General features: G+C 39.5%; 1 protein-coding gene and 1 pseudogene across 6 annotated transcripts in view; both read left to right on the top strand.

The window, feature by feature from the left end:
* The window catches only part of DEUP1 (deuterosome assembly protein 1), a 143,541-nt gene that overhangs the window by 71,232 nt on the left and 49,601 nt on the right, over positions 1 to 22,708 (top strand). For 5 of the 6 annotated variants that reach the window (XM_070365145.1, XM_070365143.1, XM_070365147.1 and 2 more), the window contains 3 exons: positions 3,883 to 3,988; positions 10,992 to 11,189; positions 13,087 to 13,173. In XM_070365145.1, the coding sequence (XP_070221246.1) occupies positions 3,883 to 3,988; positions 10,992 to 11,189; positions 13,087 to 13,173 (391 nt within the window). The remainder of the gene's footprint in view (positions 1 to 3,882; positions 3,989 to 10,991; positions 11,190 to 13,086; positions 13,174 to 22,708) is intronic. The other variant, XM_070365146.1, reaches the window with a different exon arrangement.
* LOC102274935 (GTP-binding nuclear protein Ran-like) lies at positions 15,378 to 16,413 on the top strand (annotated as a pseudogene).

The following is a 22,708-nucleotide window of genomic DNA, read 5'->3' as shown; positions in this document are numbered from 1 at the left end:
ATATTCCCCAGAGTAACCTCTTGTCCATCTAACCAAGAGTGGTAGAATGCCTATTAGCCAGTACGAGCTTTAGAGTGGTCAGATATACAAGCTATATGTCATCACCACTGATCATTAATAAATCCACTGGAAATATATTATGTGCAAGACACTGTTCCGGTGTGGTGAGTTGGTGAAAAATGTCTTCACATATGGAATGTATATGCCTAAGAAATTTCCTATAAACATAAGAAATTTCCAAGAATAGCAAACCATTCAGCCCATGTCTAGCTTTGGTTTATGAAGAGCATTATAGGTATTTTCTCTGGAGCTGTATCTCACACAGTCAATTTTTAATTCCAGACATGGCCAACTTTCCTTGAATATATGATTTAATCTAAAATCTTACAGTTATTTGCATATTTGGCCAATACAACTCTTCTGTTATGCCTGCTTACATTTTCTATTTAAGCTGGTATATATTTTGGTCTCCAAATTACAGCCTTCTCATTTGGAGGATAGTCTTCAGTTCTAGTATTCTGAGATTCGATGAAAAATAGGTATTTAACTTTTCACAGCTTCTGTTGTATTTTAGACTTCGGGCATAGTCTTCTCAGCCTTCATCTTTCCCATTGAAAATTTCTAATCCTTTTAGTTTGTGTTCATTTGAACATGATTCTGTCCTCTTTATCGTTTTTTTTTTTTGTTTGAATTCTGTTTGTTTTTTACAGTTGTATTAGGGTGAAGCAGCCAAGGCTACTGAGTGTAAACACACAATAGTTTTATCACAGTAGCCTTGTAGTGTTTTTATTTATTTTCAAAACTTTTCTCATTAATGCCAAGATTTTGTTAGCTTTTTCTTTTCTTTACTTATAGAAGCATCTTGGGATGACATGTTCTGAGAGTTATTAAAAATAATTCCTACATTCCTTTCTTACATGATAAATGATAGTTCCTTTGTGTCTTTATGTTAACATGATTATTATTTTCTTCTTGAACTTGTCCACATTAAAGCTTGATGTTTATTCCACTCACTCACTGAAATTTATAAGATCATTATGAGGTTTTTACCATTCAGTTCAGCATTCCACTCCCTGAATTGCTTGGAAAGAATTAACAATAGGAAATTTCATTTTTCACCATTTTAAAATCATAGCAAAGAAGACAAATTTAAGATTGATCCTAAAATAATGTTTTAGAATACTGGATAAAATGCTCACAATATATTACTGAGGGGAAACAAAGGGGGCCTGAAAAGCAGTGTGTACAGTACATGCTAATTGTATGGGAAACATGTGTTTATACACATATGCATAGACAAAAAGACAGTATACACAAAAATGCTGACAGTGGTTTTCCCTAGATGACATCTTATTGCAGTATATATGCTCTGATAAACTATGTTTTCTACAGAGTTAATATGTATATTTGATGACCAAAAAAAGTAGTCCAGTCCAGACACATGCACCTCAAGGATATCACTATTAATTTATACCTTTTATTTTTTTAACTTTTTGTTTTATATCGGAGTATAGCCAGTTAACAATATTGTGATAGTTTCAGGTGGACAGGAAAGGGACTCAGCCATACATAAACATGTATCCATATACACTCTGCTATATTAAAATGGATAGCCAACGAGATCCTACTGTATAGGACAGGGAACTCTGCCTGAATGGGAGAGGAGTACAGGGGAGAATGGATACATGTATAATTTATACATTTTAAAAGAGCCCTTTATTTTCCATCTTTTCATTAGTTATTTCTCTCATCTCTCAGATTTTGTTTTGTTTGTATGTGTGGCTTAAGTTTCTGATTTGTGGAACTATTTTAAAAGCTGTTTGGAAATGTAAAATCATGCTCAGTTACAGGTAGGTACATTCCTCAAAACCCCAGACACTATCAGGTTAGCCCAGCAATAGTGGAAAGCATGCTGTGTTTCTTGCATGGTTATCTTTATTTTTTTTTTAAGTTTTTTTAAATTAATTAATTTATTTTAATTGGAGGCTAATTACTTTACAATATTGCATTGGTTTTTGCCAAACATTGACATGAATCAATCACAGGTGTACATGTGTTCCCCATCCAGAACCCCACTCCCACCTCCCTCCCCATTCCATCCATCAGGGTCATCCCAGTGCACCAGCCCTGAGCACCCTGTCTCACGCATCGAACCTGGACCGGTGATCTGCTTCACATATGATAATATACACATTTCAACACTACCCTCTCAAATCATCCCACCCTCGCCTTCTCCCACAGATTCCAAGAGACTGTTCTGTACATCTGTGTGTCTTTTGCTGTCTCACATACAGGGTTATCGTTACCATATTTCTAAATTCCATGTATATGCGTTAGTATACTGCATTGGTGTTTTTCTTTCTAACTTATTTCACTCTGTATAATAGGCTCCAGTTTCCTCCACCTCATCAGAACTTGATTCAAATGCATTCTTTTTAATGGCTGAGTAATATTCCATTGTGTATATGTAGCACAGCTTTCTTATCCATTCATCTGCCAATGGACATCTAGGTTGCTTCCATGTCCTGGCTATTGTAAACAATGTTGCAGTGAACATTGGCGTACACATGTCTCTTTCAATTCTGGTTTCCTCGGTGTGTATGCCCAGCAGTGGGATTGCTGGGTCATATGGCAGTTCTATTTCCAATTTTTTAAGGAATCTCCACACTGTTCTCCATAGTGGCTGTACTAGTTTGCATTCCCACCAACAGTGTAAGAGGGTTCCTTTTCCTCCGCACCCTCTCCAGCGTTTATTGTTTGTAGACTTTTTGATAGCAGCTATTCTGACCAGCGTGAGATGGTACCTCATTGTGCTTTTGATTTGCACTTCTCTGATAATGAGTGATGATGAGCATCTTTTCATGTGTTTGTTAGCCATCTGCATGTCTTCTTTGGAGAAATGTCTGTTTAGTTCTTTGGCAGCATGGTTATCTTTATTTTTCATGTTTCAACGATTTTTTATTTTACCAATCTCCCTGATGTGGAAGTGAACATTACCTGTTTCTAGTTCTCCAAATTTCCTGTGGAAATTGTACTTTTCATACTAGTTCCTGCCTTTCCTCTCTGGTGCCCATGCTGCTGCTGCTGCTGCATCACTTCAGTCGTGTCCAACTCTGTGTGACCCCATAGATGGCAGCCCACGAGGCTCCCCTGTCTCTGGGATTCTCCAGGCACGAACACTGGAGTGGGTTGCCATTTCCTTCTCCAATGAATGAAAGTGAAAAGTGAAAGTGAAGTCACTCAGTTGTGTCCGACCCTGAGCGACCCCATGGACTGCAGCCCACCAGGCTCCTCCATCCATGGGGTTTTCCAGGCAGGAGCACTGGAGTGGGGTGCCATTGCCTTCTCTGTCTAGTGCCCATATGTGGTTGCTATTCCATTTTATAAATTGAGCAGCTGAAGAATAGACTATTTGAGCTTTCTCTGGGCAGGCTGTCAGATGTAATCATTTTGGATCACTTTTATGGAGTAGTTGCTCCCCTTGGACATATCCTGACATAGTTCCTTTCCACAATGTAGAAGCAGGTCAGGTGTATTTCCTTTTTTAAACTGGCTCCCAAGCTATTTTATTATATGAAACAATCGTTTTCTTCTTATCCAAAAATCTTATCTACATGTGCAAATTGAGTATTCAGCCAATTTTTAATGTATAATTGAAATTCCATATTAATTACTGTGTTTTATTTTCACTAACACTATTATTTGCACTCAGTTAAATATGTAAATACTTATGGGACCTGAATGTATTAGAACTTTTCATGTGTGTAACTAGAAATGTCTCCAGCAGATTAATAATCTGTCTCTGTAGCCTACTATGGCCTAAATTAACAATGTAATCATAACAATTTATCAAGTTTAACTTTTATTCATTTTAATTTGTAGACTTGAATCATCTTATTCACCGTCTATTAAAGAAACAGAAAAAAAAAGGAAAGAGCTATTTTCAGTGACCCCAGATCAACCAGATCATGAAAAAGAGTTGAACAAGGTATGGTAAATAAGGAGCTCCATTCTTCCAGGCAGATCTGAAATCTTTGAATACAAAGGGAAAAAAAATCTTCCCTCTCACTCCCTTCTTCCTCCTGCTATTGATGTATTTTCTCCTAAGACAATAACCTACCAAGCTGAAATTCTGACACTTCTCAGTGTGAAGCTATAGGGAACACAAACGTCAGGTCATCACTCTACTGCTAGGACACTGCTCGTGACAGGTAGAGGGCCTCGGGCTCCGTGAAAGGCAGTTGATGGCAAGAGTGAGAGCTCAGCCAGGCACTCAGCCACATGCCAGGTGCATAAACGAGAAAGTTGCCTGTGCCAGTTGCTCAAAGTCCTGTTTCCAGGATGGGGCTGGGCTAATTAGTCCTACCTCATAAGGTCATGGGGCTTCCCTTGTGGCTCAGCCGGTAAAGAATCCACCTGCAATGCAGGAAACCTGCCTTCGATTCCTGGGTTGAGAAGATCCCCTGGAGAAGGGAAAGACTACCCACTCCAGTGTTCTGGCCTGGAGAATTCCATGGACTGTATAGTCCATGGGGTTGCAAAGAGTCAGACATGACTCAGCGACTTTGATTTCACTTCAGTTCACTTCATAAGGTCATGATGAGTAAACGAGCTAATACTAGCTGCTACTTAAACAACTCTTGGGCTTCCCTGGTGGCTCAGACGTAAAGAATCTGCCTGCAATGCAGGTGACCCCGGTTCGATCCCTGGGTCAGGAAGATCACCTGAAGCAGGGAATGGCTATCCACTCCAGGATTCTTGCCTGGAGACTCCCATGGAGTGAGGAGCCTGGGGAGCCCCGGTCCATGGAGTTGCAAAGAGCTGGACACAACTGAGCAACTAACATTAAATTGCTCTTGCCATGTGCCAGAAGCTGTTCTAAGGGCTTAGCAAAACCTGATTCTTATATTCCTCACAACCGTCTGATAAAGTGAAAGTCGCTCAGTCATGTCCGACTTTTTGCAAGCCCATGGACTACACAGTGCATGGAATTCCCCAGGCCAGAGTACTGGAGTGGGTAGCCATTCCCTTCTCCAGGGGATCTTCCCAACCCAGGAATCGAACTTGGGTCTTCTGCATTGCAGGCGGATTATTTACCAACTGAGCTACCAGGGAAGCCCTCCCATTTGATAAAGTAGGTACTAATACTATCCTCTTTTATATTTGAGGAAACTAAACCACAGAGAAGGTCAGTAATTTCCACCAATATTATAGCTATTAAGTGGCAGAGGCCAGATCTGAATCTAGGCAATCTGGCTCTAGAGTTCATACTCTTCCTTTAAATCCAGAAAATAATGCAAGTAAAGTGCTTAGAACAGGGCCTCCCTAGCTCAGGAGAAGCACCTAATAGATGTTCGCTGCTGTTACTGTTGGTTACACCAAACATGTAGCAAGTACTTTGCCAGCAGCTGGGAACAGGAGTATGAATAAGACCTGGACACTGCCATGGAAGACCCTGTGGGTTTCAACTCTCCTACAAAAAAATACCTCTGTTCTTTCTCTAGTAAAATTCCATTGTGGGTTTTTTTTTCCCGTAAGTTTATCCTGGCTGCTACTCACTTTCCTATTCTTTAGGTTTAAGGATTACACAGCATATTCATTAATGTATAGTCTAAACAATTGTTAAAAGTAGGAAAAACCTGGGCATGGCTTTGAATTATCATCCATTGCCCAGAACAGTGCTGAACACAATGAGGGGAAAGAAATATTTAGCGGCCAAATCAATATTAATGCTGAGGTCTCCCATAATTGTATAGGGTCATAAGTTCAACAAACATTTATTGAGTATCTAGTAGGATCCCTGGTGGTGCAGCTGGTAAAGAATCCACCTGCAATGTGGGAGACCTGGGTTTGATCCCTGGGTTGGTAGAATACCCTGGAGAAGGCTGCCGTCTCCAGTATTCTGGCCTGGAGAATTCCATGGACTGTAGTCCATGGGCTCAAAAAGAGCCAGACATGACTGAGTGACTTTCACTTCACTTCAGGACTAGTGCTATTCTGCTTATTTCTGAGGAAATACAATAATGTAAAAGACAAGTCCCATCTCCTGAAAAATTGACTATGAGGCAACTATTAAGTGTAGAAAAAGTTGTTATGAATTAATGAACATTTTTCTTATGTTTTTCACATAATCTCCTGAAACTAATTTTACTGATATTTTAAAATATAATTTGTAAAACTATTCTTTACTGAAGACCCCAGTGAATACCTTATGATGAAAGGTTGATTAAAGACTCCCAAAGTATAGTTATACTGTTCTTAACCTTATAGATTTAGGTAGAGTAATACAGCTTAGTGACAGACGGAATCTACTGGTTCTGCCTAGTTTTGATATGGAGGGAGAGAATGCCAGGCACAAATCTCTGCACAGGCTCTGGGAGGCCTCTAGATGACACATTGCTGTGCAGAAAAGCTAGCAAATAAATTGTGTATAAATAGCTAGAGTTTCCAGGAAGTGTTTGGAGAGAGCATTTCATTCTGTAATAAAACCAACAAGAGCCATATATTGTGACTCTTGCAAGTATTTTATTTTTCTCTTTTTTCAATATAGAATGATTTTTAGTCACTAATTTTGTGATAAAATTGACATTTTTAATAAACCCAAAAGTCATTTAGAGCTAGGTAAATTAAGCTCATTTAAAGAGTTTTGAAGTATAGCATGCTTTAATATCTAAATGTTGAGAAAATAATAAAAAATAACTTACTCCTTCTTCATGACAGTATATTCATTTTTTCCCACATTTTAGAAGTACTATTTTAAGAACATGTTAAGCTACATCAGTCCAGTTCAGTCGCTCAGTCATGTCTGACTCTTTGTGACCCCATGGACTGCAGTACGCCAGGCTTCCCTGTCCATAAACATCTCCTGGAGCTTGCTCAAACTCATGTCCATGGAATCAGTGATGCCATCCAACTGTTTCATCCTATGTCATCCCCTTCTCCTCCTGCTTTCAATCTTCTCAGCATCAGGGTCTTTTCTAAGGAGTCAATTCTTCGCATCAGGTAGTCAAAGTATTGGCATTTCAGCTTCAACATCAGTCCTTCCAATGAATATTCAGGACTAATTTCCTTTAGGACAGACTGGTTGGATCTCCTTGCAGTCCAAGGGACTCTCAAGAGTCTTCTCCAACACCACAATTCCAAAGCATCAGTTCTTCAGTGCTCAGCTTTCTTTATAGTCCAACTCTCACATCCATACATGACTACTGGAAAAACCATAGCTTTGACTAGATGAACCTTTGTCAGCAAAGTAATGTCTCTGCTTTTTAATATACTGTCTAAGTTGGTCATAGCTTTTCTTCCAATGAGTAAGCATCTTTTAATTTCATGGCTTCAGTCACCATCTGCAGTGATTTGGAGCCCAAAAAATAAAGTCTGTCACTGTTTCCATTGTTTCCCCATCTATTTGCCATGAAGTGCTGGGACCAGATACCATAATCTTAGCTTTCTGAATGTTGAGTTTTAAGCCAACTTTTTCACTCCCCTCATTCTCTTTCATCAAGAGGCTCTTTATTTCTTCTTCACTTTGTGCCATAAAGGTGGTGTCATCTGTGTATCTGAGATTACTGATATTTCTCCCGGCAATCTTGATTCCAGCTTGTGCTTCATCCAACCTGACATTTTACATGATGCACTCTGCATATAAGTTAAATAAACAGGGTGACAATATACAGCCTTGATGTACTTCTTTACCAATTTGAAACCAGTCTGTTGTTCCATGTCCGGTTCTAACTGTTGCTTCTTGACCTGCATACAGATTTCTCAGGAGGTAGGTAAGGTGGTCTGGTATTCCCGTTATTTTAAGAATTTTCCACAGTTTGTTATAATCCACACAGTCAAAGGCTTTGGCATAGTCAATAAAGCAGAAGTAAATGTTTTTCTGTAACACTCTAGCTTTTTTGATGATCCAACGGATGTTGGCAATTTGATCTCTGGTTCCTCTGCCTTTTCTAAATCCAGCTTGAACATCTAGAGGTTCACTGTTCATGTACTGTTGAAGCCTGGCTTGGAGAATTTTGAGCATTACTTTGCTAGCGTGTGAGATGAGTGCAATTGTGCAGTAGTTTGAACATTCTTGCATTGCCTTTCTTTGGGATTGAAATGAAAACTGACCTTTTCTAGTCCTGTGGCCATTGCTAAGTTTTCCATATTTGCTGCCATATTGAGTGCAGCATTTTAACAGCATCATCTTTTAGGATTTGAAATAGCTCAACTGGAATTCCATTACCTCCACTAGCTTTGTTTATAGTGATGCTTCCTAAGGCCCACTTGACTTCACAGTCTAGGATGTCTGGCTCTAGGTGAGTGATCACACCATCGTAGTTGTCTGGGTCATGAAGATCTTTTTTGTACAGTTCTGTGTATTCTACATCAGAGGGATGCAATCATAAAATCCAAATTGAGACACGTTATAGAACAACCGCAGTGTTCATCAGATAAATTATAAGGAAAAAAATTGGAGAGAGGAGATGGGAGACAAAAGGAGATGTGTAATACTGTGCTGGGCAAATGCGCTTGTACTCCAGCCTCCTAGTCTATGCTTCTGCTCTTACGACTGGGTAATTTAGACCCAGCCAGTTCCTTCCCTGAGAGTCTTTTTTTTTTTTTTTTCATTTATATTTTTAAATGATGGAGTTAGACCACGTGATTGCCAAGGTTACATCCAACTCTGAAATTCTAAAAATGTTAGTATAAAGAATAGATCCAGGTAAGGGATTGGTGGTATGAAGCCTGAAGCTGGACCACCTGCCTTCCTGACCTGAGTATTTTCCATGTTAGGTCATCCCACTCTGGCTTTTTTCCAATGTGGGAACCACATTCCAGGGCTTTGCTCAGACAGGTTACACAGCAGAGTGTAATCAGACTGCCTGTTACCAGGAATGTGATTTATGAACAGTTGCATATCTTACTTTTCTATCTAATCTGGAAAATAGAGATTGTGGGGATTAAATAAGATGATGTATGTAGAGTATTTAGAGAACACACACATGCATGCAGGCACAAAGAGAGGCTTTAAAAATATAGGAGCTGGTCTCAATGCGTGCACCACATTTAAATCTCTATTCAAACAAATAAATTTAAAAAACATTCATCACACCTCTGATACAAATATAAATTTGATACTGCCTGGGTATTATATGATATTGAGGAATTGTTAATATTTTTAAGACATTATTCTGGTTACATTTGAAGAGAGAGAGCACACTCATAATCTTTTAGAGATTATGTCTTGAAATTTTTAAAGAAGAAATGAAAAAAAGTTTTCGAAGTAAGTTCCCTGGTGTAAATTCATATAAATCTCTTTGTGCATGGCCCCTGCTTAACCTCCAGCCTTACTTCTCACAGCGCACTGAGTCCAGCCTCGTCAGGCTGCTTGTGGCTCACTGAGCGTGCCCCTCCCTCTGACCCCTTTCCTTCGCTGCACTCGTTGCCTGGGAGCCCATCCCCGTCTGTCTCTCCCCTCGGGCTTCTGTTCATCCCTGTGTCAGTCCCAGGCCCCTTCCTCTGGGACCTGTCCTGATACCCACAGGCTGGAGTAAGCGCTGCTCCACCATGTGCTGCTGACACTGGTTGCTGCACTCTGTTGTAACTGTGTATTTTCCCGCTTCCTCTGATGGACTGTGATTTTCTTTTTCTGAGAACAGTAATTATGTACTTTATCTCAGAACCTCAAGAATCAGAGACAGTGAATTAGAAATGGTGAATGATTTCTAAGGGCCTCCCAGATGGCTCAGTGGTAAAGAATCTGCCTGCAATGCAGGAGACACAAGAGACATGGATTTGATCCCTGGGTTGGGAAGACCCCCTGGAGAAGGAAATGGGAACCCGCTCCAGTATTCTTGCCTGGGAAATCCCATGGACAAAGGAGCCTGGAGGGCTGTGGTCCACGAAAGTGCAAATGATTTCTAGGAAGATGAGAGGAGGCTAAACTAAGACGGAGGTAGTAGGAATGGAGAGCAGAGGCAGGACTCAGGAGAGGCTGAAACAGAAGGACCATGGTTTCCTACCTGACTTGATTTGGGAGGGTGAGGGTGGGGAGGAGTCCAGGGTGACCCAGCAGTTTCTACCATGGGAGGTTTAGCGAATGTTAAGAATATGAGATTCCACAGGCTAAGAAAAGTGGGTGATGCTTTTTCATGAACACATGAAGTTTGAAATTTATTATAACATGATTCTGAAAAACACAGTGTTCAGTCACAAATAGTACAGCACAATTTAGTCCCCCAAAAAGCACGGAATTTAGAGCCAACAGTCCTAAGTTCTGTACCTCGTCCTTCCAGTTCATAGTTTATGACTTTGAGCAAGTCCCTTCTCTGAGCCAACTCTTTTCTCCCTAAAAACTGGTTCGTCAGTCTCTTGGTGGTAGGGCCAGCACTCGTCCATGGCACCAATCCCAGAGTGGTGGTTTGATGGGTATAAAGTAAGTTCCACAAGACAAGTAAGTTCCACATCTGCTGTACAACCCAGTGCAACAGTCAACAGTACAGTATTGTGCGGATAAAGATTTGTTAGAAAGGCAGAAGAGTGTTCTTACCATACACACAAAATTATTAATAAAACCACAAAGGGACACAGAGAAACTTTTAAAGACAACTATAATGATTATTATGTCTGTGTCCAAACTCACCAGATTTTATCCATGAACTGTGTGCAGTTTTCCGTATACCAAGTATACGTCAGTGAAGCTGGGGGAAGTGCTAGATAATACATTCCCCACCTTCCCGTCAAAGTAGTCACTGAAGTGGTATCAGTAGTTGGTGATGACTTGCACACAGTAAGAAGTAGAAGTGAAAAAGAACTTTTGAAAGTGGAAGGAAAAAGTAAATGAATCATTATTGTATCTTTTTAATTCAACATTGATCAGAAAAGGGGGGTTAGGTGGGGTCTGCCTAAGTTTAAGGTAGGACAGAAAGACAGCACATGATCAGTGAACCCTTTCAGCTGCCTTTCTGAAGGATTTGTTGCTGTTTTCTGGAAAATATCTGCTGCAGATAAGAAGTCATCTCTATCAGGAGGAAGAGTACCATAGCTCTGAGCAGGAAAGAATGAGGAATGAAATCTCTGACCTAACACAGGAGCTTCATCAGAAGGAGATCACTATAGCAACTGTCATGAAGAAAGCTGCCCTTCTGGAAAGACAGTTAAAAATGGAGCTAGAGATAAAAGAGAAAATGCTGTCGAAACAACAGGTATGCGAGGGGCAGGAGCGCCTGTCCAGGTCACCCTTGTTCAGTGCAGAGTCACCTTGCTTACTGACTGCGGGAAGTGTTCTCTTTCTTCTACGGTTTCTGAGTCTAGCAGCACAGAAATGCCTAGTGGAGTCACATAACACCTGGGTGAGATAACGCAAAGTGTCATCAACCAAAAACCGGGGAAGCAAGGGGCAGCACAGGACGATTTCTGTAAATCTCACGCCATCGTCTTCTGGCGACCCAGGTGATCGCCCCCACAGCAACAGCACGCGGTGGTCACAGATTGCTTCCTGGATTTGTTTTCCTTAGTTCGTCGATTAACATTTTTAACTTAAGAAGAGCTTTTACTCCAGCTTTTCATGGACATTTCTCACTCCCATTTCATATATTTATTTTAGAATTTTGAAAAATGGATATTGAAAATGAAGATTAGCTCATATGCGCTGAATATTCACCTAATGCATAGCATGGTTCATGGAAAAAAACAGCGATTATAACATTCTACTGTTCAGATACTGCAAGTGACTTCTAAGTCTTCCCTTCCTTCTTCCCTCCCCTCCTATTTATTTTGAAATTCCCTCAATCCTTTGGTGGTGGTGGTGGTTTAGTCACTTAGTCGTGTCCGACTCTTTGCAACCCCATGCACTGTAGCCCACCAGGCTCCTCTGTCCGTGGAATTCTCCAGGCATGAATACTGGAGTGGGTTGCCATTTCTTTCACCACCTCAATCCTGTACTCATTATCAAATTGGTGACCTGCTACTGAAAGTGTAGAGTTTCTCTGCATTATTACCCCAAATATAGTTTTTGAGAGCACCATTCAATAATTTTCTAGATCTGTGATGGTTACTGCGGCTTCCCTGTTGGCTCAGATGATAAAGAATCTGCCTGGAATGCGAGAGACCCAGGTTTGATCCCTGGGTTGGGAAGATCCCCTGGAGAAGGGGATGGCAACCCACTCCAGTATTCTTGCCTTGAGAATTCCATGGACAGAGGAACCTGGTGGGCTACAGTCCATGCAAAAAGTCAATAACAGGGCTATTTAAATCCTGTGTATTGTAAAAATAAGAAAATATTCTGGCTTTGCTCTAGTATAAGCCTTAAACTGTGATTAACCTGTAAAATACACACGAAAACTACAAAAATGAGATGATAGCATTGGCTGCACTGTATAGGAATTGATATTTTACAGGTGTTAACACTGATCTAGGTAGTTGGATTAAGAATGGTTTTCATTTTAACCTTTATACTTTTCTATATTTTTAGACTTTTGTCAAGGAGAATATATTTTATAATTTACAAAAGTAAATCTTTTTAAGGAAAATGCTTTATGTAGAAAAGAGCCCTAGACAAATAAAAGGTCAGATGCCATGTCTAAATACTGTCAAGTAGAAGAAATTAGGGAGAAAATAAATTAGGAGACAAAATGAAGTAGTCACAAAAAAAGAAGGAAATTTGGCAGGAAGAACAAAACTTAACATGAAATCATATTTGCGTGTTGTAAAAATTAATCAGGTAATGAAGAAACTTAATGGACAGTGTTATTCAACCATGTTTTTAAAATTGTGATTTTTTTTCTGGTGATAATTTGCATACCATAAAAAAGCAGAAGTGAGAAATGGAATTTGGGAATGGGAAAGGGTAATCAATCAGTATAGTTTGTTTTTAATTTGGCAGCAATCAGGAAAGGAGGGTACAGTGGGGCCTGCCGAAGATCAGAGAACTGAATGAGAATACCTGATTTACAATGAGCCTGCCTAAGTGTCTCCCTTTGCTACTCTTAGAAAATATTTATATTAATTTTATTAATTTAACAAAGTAAAATTAATTTTCATAGAATTGTGGGCTCTTATTACGAATATCACATTCACTTTTAACTACTAATCTCCTTTCAGATGTTGGATACGAGGTACAAAGCTGTCAGGACTGAAAACACACACCTGAAAGGCATGATGGGAGACTTGGACCCTGGACGGTACATGGTAATGTGCTGACGCCACTCAGTAGCTTGAACAGAGAGCTTGCCTCCTTGGCCAGATACTGTTTACTGAACGCCTCCCGCCTGTCAGGCGTGCAGGAGTCAGGCTGACAAAGTATCTCGTACTTGGATGGAATTTACTTTTATCTGCAGGCTGGAACATTTGAATTTCTGGTTTTCTCCTTGTTCTTTTCTTGAATTGGGCTCAATTCAAATTATTTCCTCAAACATATATTACTGTCCTGGCCTTTGCGTCTGGACTCCTACACCCTGCACGGCCCGACTCCTGTCAGTTCCACTTGATGACCTGCCCCTGAGACTCCAGTCAGAACAGGTAGTTCCAGACTCACTTGGGCCGATTTGTCTCATAGCTTGTCACTCCCCCCTCATGGGGAACAAGGACCGAGTGGTGCCTTATTAACGTGTCACCAATACTTCCCAACGTCAGGGGGAAAGTCTTCAGTGAATGCTGGTTGAATAAAAAGAAGAATGGATCAGTGAACGATTGAGATCTGGCCTTGTGGTTTTAACTGGTGCCTTTACAGGCTCACACAAGACAGCTTAAACAGGTTACGTGCCTTTCTTTTCAGTTGTTTCATAGAACAGTTGAGGTTTGCTTTTTTACATGTGAAATAGGAGAACGTTTATTTATTGAACTAATAAAATATCATAGTTACTTGTTTATCATTTATTTGCTTTGAGTAAATATTCTGAGATAAAATAATTTACTGCCAGTGCAGGGAATGCAGGGGATCCGAGTAAGGCGATTGCTTAACTTGGCCTCGGATTCCTCACTGTAAAGCGATAAAGTTGGATCACGCATTCTCCATAGTCCTTTCTTAAGTCAGGATTCTGTATTTCTTTCTTTGTCAGTATTTTTATTTTTGAATTTTTAATTGAAGTATAGTTGGTTTACAATATTATGTAAGTTACAGGTATACTACTTAGTGATTCACAATTTTTAAGGTTATTCTCTATTTATAGTTATTATAAAATATTGGCTATATTCCCTGTGTTATACAATATATCCTCATAATTTATTTTATACATAATAATTTGTGCCTCTTAATTCCCTCCTGCTCTCTCTCTGTCTGCGACTGTCTTTTTTGTTATATTCACTATTTGTTTTATTTTTTGTATTATACATAGGAGTGGTGTCACACAGTGTTTGTCTTTCTCTGACTTATTCCACTTGGCCTCATACCCTTCCAGTCCATCCATGTTGTTGCACATGGCAAAATCTCACTCTTTTTATAGCCAAGTAGTATTCCATTGTGTGTGTGTGTGTGCGAACCACGCCATCTTTATCTATTGACCTGTTGATGGACACTTAGGTTACTTCCATATCTTGACAATTTTGCTGTGAACATCGGGGTACACGTATCTTTTTGAGCCATGTTTTTGTTTTTCTCAGATATTTATATACCCATGAGTGAAATTGCTGGGTCGTAAGATAGTTCTATCTTTAGTGTTTTGAGAAACTTCTTGACTGTTTTCCACAGTGGCTGCACCAATTTGCATTCCCATCAACAGTGTATGAGGGTTTCCTTTTCTCCATGTTCTCACCAACACTTGTTATTTGTATTCTTTTTGATGATAGCCATTCTGACAAGTGTGAGGTGATAATCTCATTGTGGTTTCAATTTGCATTTCTCTGATGATTAAGAATGTTGAGCAATGTTTCTTGTGCCTGTTATCCATCTGAATGTTCTCCTTGGAAAACTATTCAGTTTTTCTATTTTTTAATTGGGTAGTTTGTTTTGTTGATATTGAGTGCATGAGATGTTTACATACTTTTGATATTAACCCTTGTTGATCATATCATATTTTCTTGCATTCAGTCAGTCAGTTCAGTCAGTTCAGTCACTCAGTCGTGTCCGACTCTTTGCAACCCCATAAATTGCAGCACGCCAGGCCTCCCTGTCCATCACCAACTCCTGGAGTTCACTCAAACTCATGTCCACTGAGTCGGTGATGCCATCCAGCCATCTCATCCTCTGTTGTCCCCTTCTTCTCCTGCCCCCAATCCCTCCCAGCATCAAGAGTCTTTTCCAATGTGTCAACTCTTCGCATGAGGTGGCCAAAGTATTGGAGTTTCAGCTTTAGCATCATTCCTTCCAAAGAACACCCAGGACTGATCTCCTTTAGAATGGACTGGTTGGATCTCCTTGCAGTCCAAGGGACTCTCAAGAGTCTTTTCCGGCTTCCACCATCTTTCCAGCCCTCAGTCAGATGGGCGCAGAGACGCTTCTGGAAGTAACATCACGATGGCTGCCCAAGGAGAACCCCAAGTTCAGTTCAAACTTGTTTTGGTTGGTGATGGTGGTACTGGAAAAACTACGTTTGTGACGCATCATCTGACTGGTGAATTTGAGAAGAAGTATGTAGCTACCTTGGGTGTTGAGGTCCATCCTCTTGTGTTCCATACCAAGAGAGGACCTATTAAGTTCAATGTATGGGATACAGCTGGTCAGGAGAAATTTGGTGGACTGAGAGATGGTTATTATATACAAGGTTAGTGTGCCATTATAATGTTTGACGTAACATCAAGAGTTACAAGAATGTGCCTAACTGGCATAGAGATCTGGTTCGAGTGTGTGAGAACATCCCAATTGTGTTGTGTGGCAACAAAGTGGATATTAAGGACAGAAAGGTTAAGGCAAAGTCAACTGTCTTCCACCGAAGGAAGAATCTTCAGTACTATGACACTTCTGCCAAAAGTAACTACAACTTTGAAAAGCCCTTCCTCTGGCTTGCTAGAAAACTGATTGGAGACCCTAACTTGGAGTTTGTCGCCATGCCTGCTCTTGCCCTGCCAGAGGTGGTCATGGACCCAGCCTTGGCAGCACAGTATGAGCACGATTTAGAGGTTGCTCAGACAACTGCTGTCCCGGATGAAGATGATGACCTGTGAGAAAGTGAAGCTGGGGCCCAGCGTCAGAAGTCCAGTTTTATAGGCAACTGCCCTGTGATGTCAGTGGTATAGTGTGTTTGCCACTTTATTATACAGCTAAGCAGAACATGTGCTTAATCTTTGGATGCTGAAGGAGATGGATGGGCTTTGGAGTGAATGTGGCAGTTTAAAAAAAAAAACCTTCATTTTTTGGACCTGCATATTTAGGTGTTTTGGAATACAGTTGTTTCCTCCTTGAGTTTCAAATATAAGACTGCTATAGTCACATGACAATATTGAGAGGTGGAATCTTGTTTGTTACTGTCATTCCCATTCTTTTTCATTTAGAATTAGAATAAAGTTGTATTTCAAATATCTAAAAAAAAAAAAAAGGGTCTTTTCCAACACCACAGTTCAAAAGCATCAATTTTTCAGTGGTCAGCTCTCTTCACAGTCCAACTCTCACATCCATATATGACTACTGGAAAAACCATAGCCTTAACTAGACGGACCTTTGTTGGCAAAGTAGCGTCTCTGCTTTTGAATATGCTATCTAGGTTGGTCATAACTTTCCTTCCAAGGAGTAAGCGTCTTTTAATTTCATGGCTGCGGTCACCATCTGCACTGATTTTGGAGCCCAAAAAAATAAAGTCTGACACTGTTTCCACTGTTTCCCCATCTATCTCCCATGAAGTGATGGGACCAGATGCCATGATCTTTGTTTTCTGAATGTTGAGCTTTAAGCCAACTTTTTCACTCTCCTCTTTCACTTTCATCAAGAGGCTTTTGAGTTCCTCTTCACTTTCTGCCATAAGGGTGGTGTCATCTGCATATCTGAGGTTATTGATATTTCTCCCAGCAATCTTGATTCCAGCTTGTGCTTCTTCCAGTCCAGCGTTTCTCATGATGTACTCTGCATATAAGTTAAATAAGCAGGGTGACAGTATACAGCCTTGACGAACTCCTTTTCCTATTTGGAACCAGTCTGTTGTTCCATGTCCAGTTCTAACTATTGCTTCCTGACCTGCATACAGGTTTCTCAAGAGGCAGGTCAGGTGGTCTGGTATGCCCATCTCTTGAAGAATTTTCCACAGTTTATTGTGATCCACATAGTCAAAGGCTTTGGCATAGTCAATAAAGCAGAAACAGATGTTTTTCTGGAACTCTCTTACTTTTTCCTTGATCCAGTGGGTGTTGGCAATTTGATCTCTGGTTCCTCTGCCTTTTCTAAAACCAGCTTGAACATCTGGAAGTTCACGGTTCACATATTGCTGGAGCCTGGCTTGGAGAATTTTGAGCATTACTTTATTAGCGTGTGAGATGAGTGCAATTGTGCGGTAGTTTGAGCATTCTTTGGCATTGCCTTTCTTTGGGATTGGAATTCCAGTCCTGTGGCCACTGCTGAGTTTTCCAAATTTGCTGGCAGTAGGTTGTCTTTTCAATTTGCCATTCGTTTCCCTTTAATTAAAAGAAATGGTGGCCCACTCCAGTGCTCTTGCCTGGAGAATCCCGGGGAGCCTGGTGGGCTGCCATCTATGGGGTCTCACAGAGTCGGACACGACTGAAGCGACTTAGCAGCAGCAGCATTTGTTTATTTTTGCTTCTGTTTGCTTTGTTTCAGGAGATAGATGCCAAAAAATATTGCTACCATTTGCATCAGAGTGTTCTGTGATGATACTGCATTTCTGTGAGAGTATGTCCTTAATTCTCCTAGTAGTCCACAATCTAGCCTCAAAGAATAGAATCACTCTGGACGCTTTCTGCATTCTTCTTTGCACCTCGTTATGGATCCTGTGATTGGAGTATGTGCTGTGCTATGCTTAGTCACTCAGCTGTGTCTGACTCTTTGGACCCCATGGACTGTAGCTCACTAGTCCATGGGGATTCTCCAGGCAGGAATACTGGAGTGGGTTGCCATGCCCTCCTCCAGGGGATCTTCCCAACTCAGGGATCAAACCCAGGTTTCCCTCATTGCAGGCAGATTCTTTACCGTCTGAGCCACCAGGGAAACCCCAATGGAGTATAGATAAAAATAAGGTATATGTGATTTCCCTGTCTGTTACAGAAAGTCTTGTGACACAAGGACTGTTTTTCCTAACTTGTATACATGAAAAAATTAAATTGGATCCTGCCTTCATCTATGGCTTTCTTCTCTCTCTCTCTCAAAAAAGTAGTTTTTGTGTTATTTTTCAGAATCTCAGTCTGAATGTCTATAGTTGTGTGTTCTGCTTCATTACAGCCCCCACTAAGCCACTTCATTTTGACTCCTGTCGGCATTTGGCTCTGTTTGCTTTTTTGTTTTCAAATTTTCAAGAAATAAAACACAGAAAGATGTGTAAATAAGCAGCTAATTACCCCCGTGTCCATCCCCAATCCCAGTTTGGACTCCAGAGATACTCAATGCTAACCAACTACTGTACTGCATTCTATAAAACATTTTCCTTGCTTGTGCAAACACTTAGATGGGATGAGTTGAATGTTCTTTTACAGAAATACATGTATAACATTTACATTGGGCCTTCCCTGGTGGCTCAGTGGTAAAGAATCCGCCTGCCAGTGCAGGAGATGTAGGAGACTCAGGTCTGATCTCTGGGTTGGGAAGATCCCCTGGAGGAGGGCATGGCACCTACTCCAGTATTCTTGTAAAAAAATAATAACAATTCAAACTTTATTATTATTATTATTTTTTACAATATTGTATTGGTTTTGCCATACATCAACATGAATCTGCCACGGGTGTACACGTGTTCCTCATCCTGAACCCCCCTCCCAACTCCTTCCCCATACCATCCCTCTGGGTCATCCCAGTGCACCAGCCCCGAGCATCCTGTATCATGCATCGAACCTGGACTGGCCATTCGTTTCACATATGATATTATACATGTTTCAAATCTCCCAAATCATCCCACCCTAGCCCTCCCCCACTCCAGTATTCTTGCCTGGAGAATCCCATGGACAGAGGAGCCTCGCAGGCTACAGTCCATGGGGTCGCAAAAAAGACCAAGTGATTAGATGATGACAGTAATGTTAGATGATGACAGTAACACACGACTAAGTGATTAGATTACAATAACAACAATATATACATTATTCTAAACTGCCTTTTGACTATATATCATGGATATTTCTACAAGTCCGTAGAGAAACATCTTTTAATTTTTCTTAATTTTTCAGGAAAAAAAATATATACTCATGTAAAATACATATACGTTTTAGTGAATTGAAGCATAACTCATATACCAGTGATTTTAGTGAGTGTTGTAACTCTTTTTCTCGTTTCTCCCCTTCCCTCCATTTCTCCAGCCACCTCATAACCGATCCATTAGATAACATGTTAACTCTTCGGTATGCGTCATTTTATGTTTTTTCGTGTGTGTGTGTAGTCATATACCTATTCAGGGGTTTTAACTTTTTTTAAAAATGGATTGCATTTTGTACACTTATCTGTGTCTTTTATCCTTTGTTAATCCTTCTAAGTCAGCAAGTTTAGGTTTTATCAGATTATATAGTAGCTTAAGAATATCTCATGATTTTCATGAAAAAATTCAGCTGTTTTTCCAGAATTACAGTTGGGGTTAGGGGTACTGACTCCATGCAGTCCAAAGTCTGCAGCTAACTTTACAGCCAGCCTTCCTCCATATCTGAGGATTCAACCAATTGCAGATGTGTAGTGCTGTAATGCATATTTAGGAAAAATGAAAAAATCCGTGTACAAATCCACACAGTTGAAACTCATGTTGTTCAGGGGTTAACTGTAATTCATTCATAATTAACAAGTCTATCTCTAGATTTTTACACAGAAACACAATACTATGAAAAACATCCTTGTCCATACATCTTGGAATAGCTTCCTGAGAATGCAATTACTGATTCAAAGGATATGTATCTTTTTATTTTTAAAATATTTGTTGTCAAATCATATTTCTACCCTCTCTATAAGAGAGTAACCTTTTATTTCATCCTTACTGGCAATAGGTGTTATTGCTCTTTTAAATTTTTGCTGGTCTGATGGGTATAAAGTGATTTCTCAATAGTCTTTTAATTTACATTTTCCTGACTGCAGAGGGCATATTTTTGCATATTTATTGGCAATATACTATGACCTAGTTATATTTTTTGATCATTTTCCTTGGGCAAAGCTGAAACTCATTTTCTTTGGGCTTTCTTTTTTTCTTGTCAGTTTATAACAGCATTTTTCTAATTTGTTGTTTCTAACTTTTATATCTTTTGTCATATGAAATGTTTTAAACTTTTATTTGTCAAACATGTACAATTTTTTGTTTATAGCTTCTGAATTTCCTTCCTTGTGTAACATGGTTCTTCTAACTTCTGGACAATATGTATAATTTCTTCAAAGATTTTTATATTTTTCATCTAAATTTTTAATTCATTTGAATTACACTTTTGCATGTAGTATAAAATAGGAATCCAATTAAAGATTTTTTATAATAAATGTTAAGCTCAATTAATTCAATTTCTCCTGATAATTTCCTGTTGGATTTTACTTGGAATTGAATTAAGCTTATATATTATCTTTGAAAGAATTGGCATTTCTATAAAAGTAAATTTCCCTATCCAGTAATATGGCATGGCTTTCTATTTCTTCATCTCTTATTTTATGCTTTTCAATAAGACCTTACAGTTTTCTTCATATAGTTTCTGTACCTTTTAAAACTTATTCTCTTTTAAAACTTATTTTCTTTCTTTTTAAACTTATTCTCAAGTATTTTATAGTTCTTGTCACTATTGTAAGTGGAATATTTTCCATTTTCCATATCCAAAAACTTACTGTAAATATAGAAAAAAAAAGTCAAACTACCTTTTAATTGTAGTAGGCTTTTTACTAGAGGTTCTTAAGTGTTTTGACATATGTAGTTGTATCAACAAAAATAGTTGTATCTCTTCTAGTGTTCATGACAGTAATTTTTGTCATATTGAACTTGCTGAAACTTCCAAGAGAATATTAAGTAATCATAGTGATCATTGGCAAATTTGTCTAATTTCTGATTTTAGGTGAAACCATTTTAGAGTTTTACTATTTAGGATAATATTCTTGATTTATGGTCTTTATTATGTCTTTCTATTCCTGAAATTACTTAGAGTTTTTAAGATTTGCTTCTGTTTTATCAAATGCCCATTCAACATACATGACATCATGTAGTTTTTATCCATTAGTTTTTTGATGTGTAATACACTGTGATTGATAGATTTCCTGATATTGATCCACCTTTAAATTAATGGAATAAACCTTTTTGATCATTCTATTCATTTTTGAGTGGTGTCATAACAGACTGCCACAAACTGAGTGTCTGAAGACAATAGAAACTTACTGTTGTATAGTTCTGGAAGCTAGAAGTCTAAACTCAAGGTGTCAATAAAACTATGAAAAGAAAAAGAAAGTGAAGTAGCTTAGTCATGTCCAGTTCTTTGCAACCCCACAGACCGTAGCCTACCACACTCCTCCATCCATGGTATTTTCCAGGCAAGAGTTCTGGAGTGGGTTGCCTTTTCCTTCTCCAGAGGATCTTCCCGACCGAGGGATCAAACCCGGGTCTCCTGCATTGTAGGCAGATGCTTTACCCTCTGAGCCACCGGGGAAGTCTCAGTAGGACTGTGCTCCCTCTGAAGTCTTTGGGAGGGATTTGCCCTTGCCTCTCTGTAGCCTCTAGTGATTTGCCGACACTCTGTCAGTCCTTGGCATGTCCATGCATTGCCCCAGTGCCCTGTCTTCACACGGCCATCTTTCTTTCTTTCTTTTTGTTTCTTCATACCATCTTCCCTCTATGTATGTCTGTTCTGGTGTCCAGATTTCCCCTTTTTGTAGAATCCCTGTCATGTTGGATTAGAGTCCACCTTAATGACCTCATTCCTTATTTGGTTACCTCTGTAAAGATCCTATTTACAAATAAGATCACATTCTAAGGTATTAGTAATGGCTTGGACTTCAACATATAACAGTCATGCTCTTAACAGTTTTAATATATTACTGGCTTCTATGTAGTAATATTTTATTTAGAAATTAAGATTTGTGTATATAAATGAGATTTGTATATAGTTCTCTTTTTTCCAGCTTGTTACATAGTTATGTTGGCTTTATAACATAAATAGAGAGTTTTCCATATTTATGAGTGGTCTGCCATAGTTTAAATAATATTGGAATTACAGGTCTTTAAAGGTTAGAAGGGACTTAGCTATGAAACCATCTTGATATTGAACCAGTGAAGATAAACCAAAATGGAAAAGAATATAAAGGAGAATGTGTATATATGGATAGATAGATACCACTCCAAGATGGCGGATAGAAGGACATGTGCTCATCTTCTTTACAACTCACTTTTGAACAACAATCGATAGGAGAATCTTGGATCCCACCAAAAAAAGATACCCCACATCCAAGGGCAAAGGAGAAGTACCAGAAAGATGGTTGGAGGGGTGAAATCAAGTATACAATCAAACTCCAACCCACCACAGATGCTCAGAAGGCTCACCATGAGACATCACAGAGACTGAGCCAGACCTGCCATTGAGTGGCATTTGAATGTCTCCTGCAGAGGTATGGATTGTCAATGGCCTGCCGCAGGGGCAGGGTCTCTGTGTGCAGCAGACCTGGGTGTGGCATAAGTCCTCTTAGGAGGTCGCCAATAAC

This window comes from Bos mutus, chromosome 29 (genome assembly GCF_027580195.1).
Source record: "Bos mutus isolate GX-2022 chromosome 29, NWIPB_WYAK_1.1, whole genome shotgun sequence".
NCBI classification, from domain to species: domain Eukaryota; kingdom Metazoa; phylum Chordata; class Mammalia; order Artiodactyla; family Bovidae; genus Bos; species Bos mutus.
Note: the sequence above shows the minus strand (reverse complement) of the source record. Positions and strands in the feature narration are given on the sequence as shown.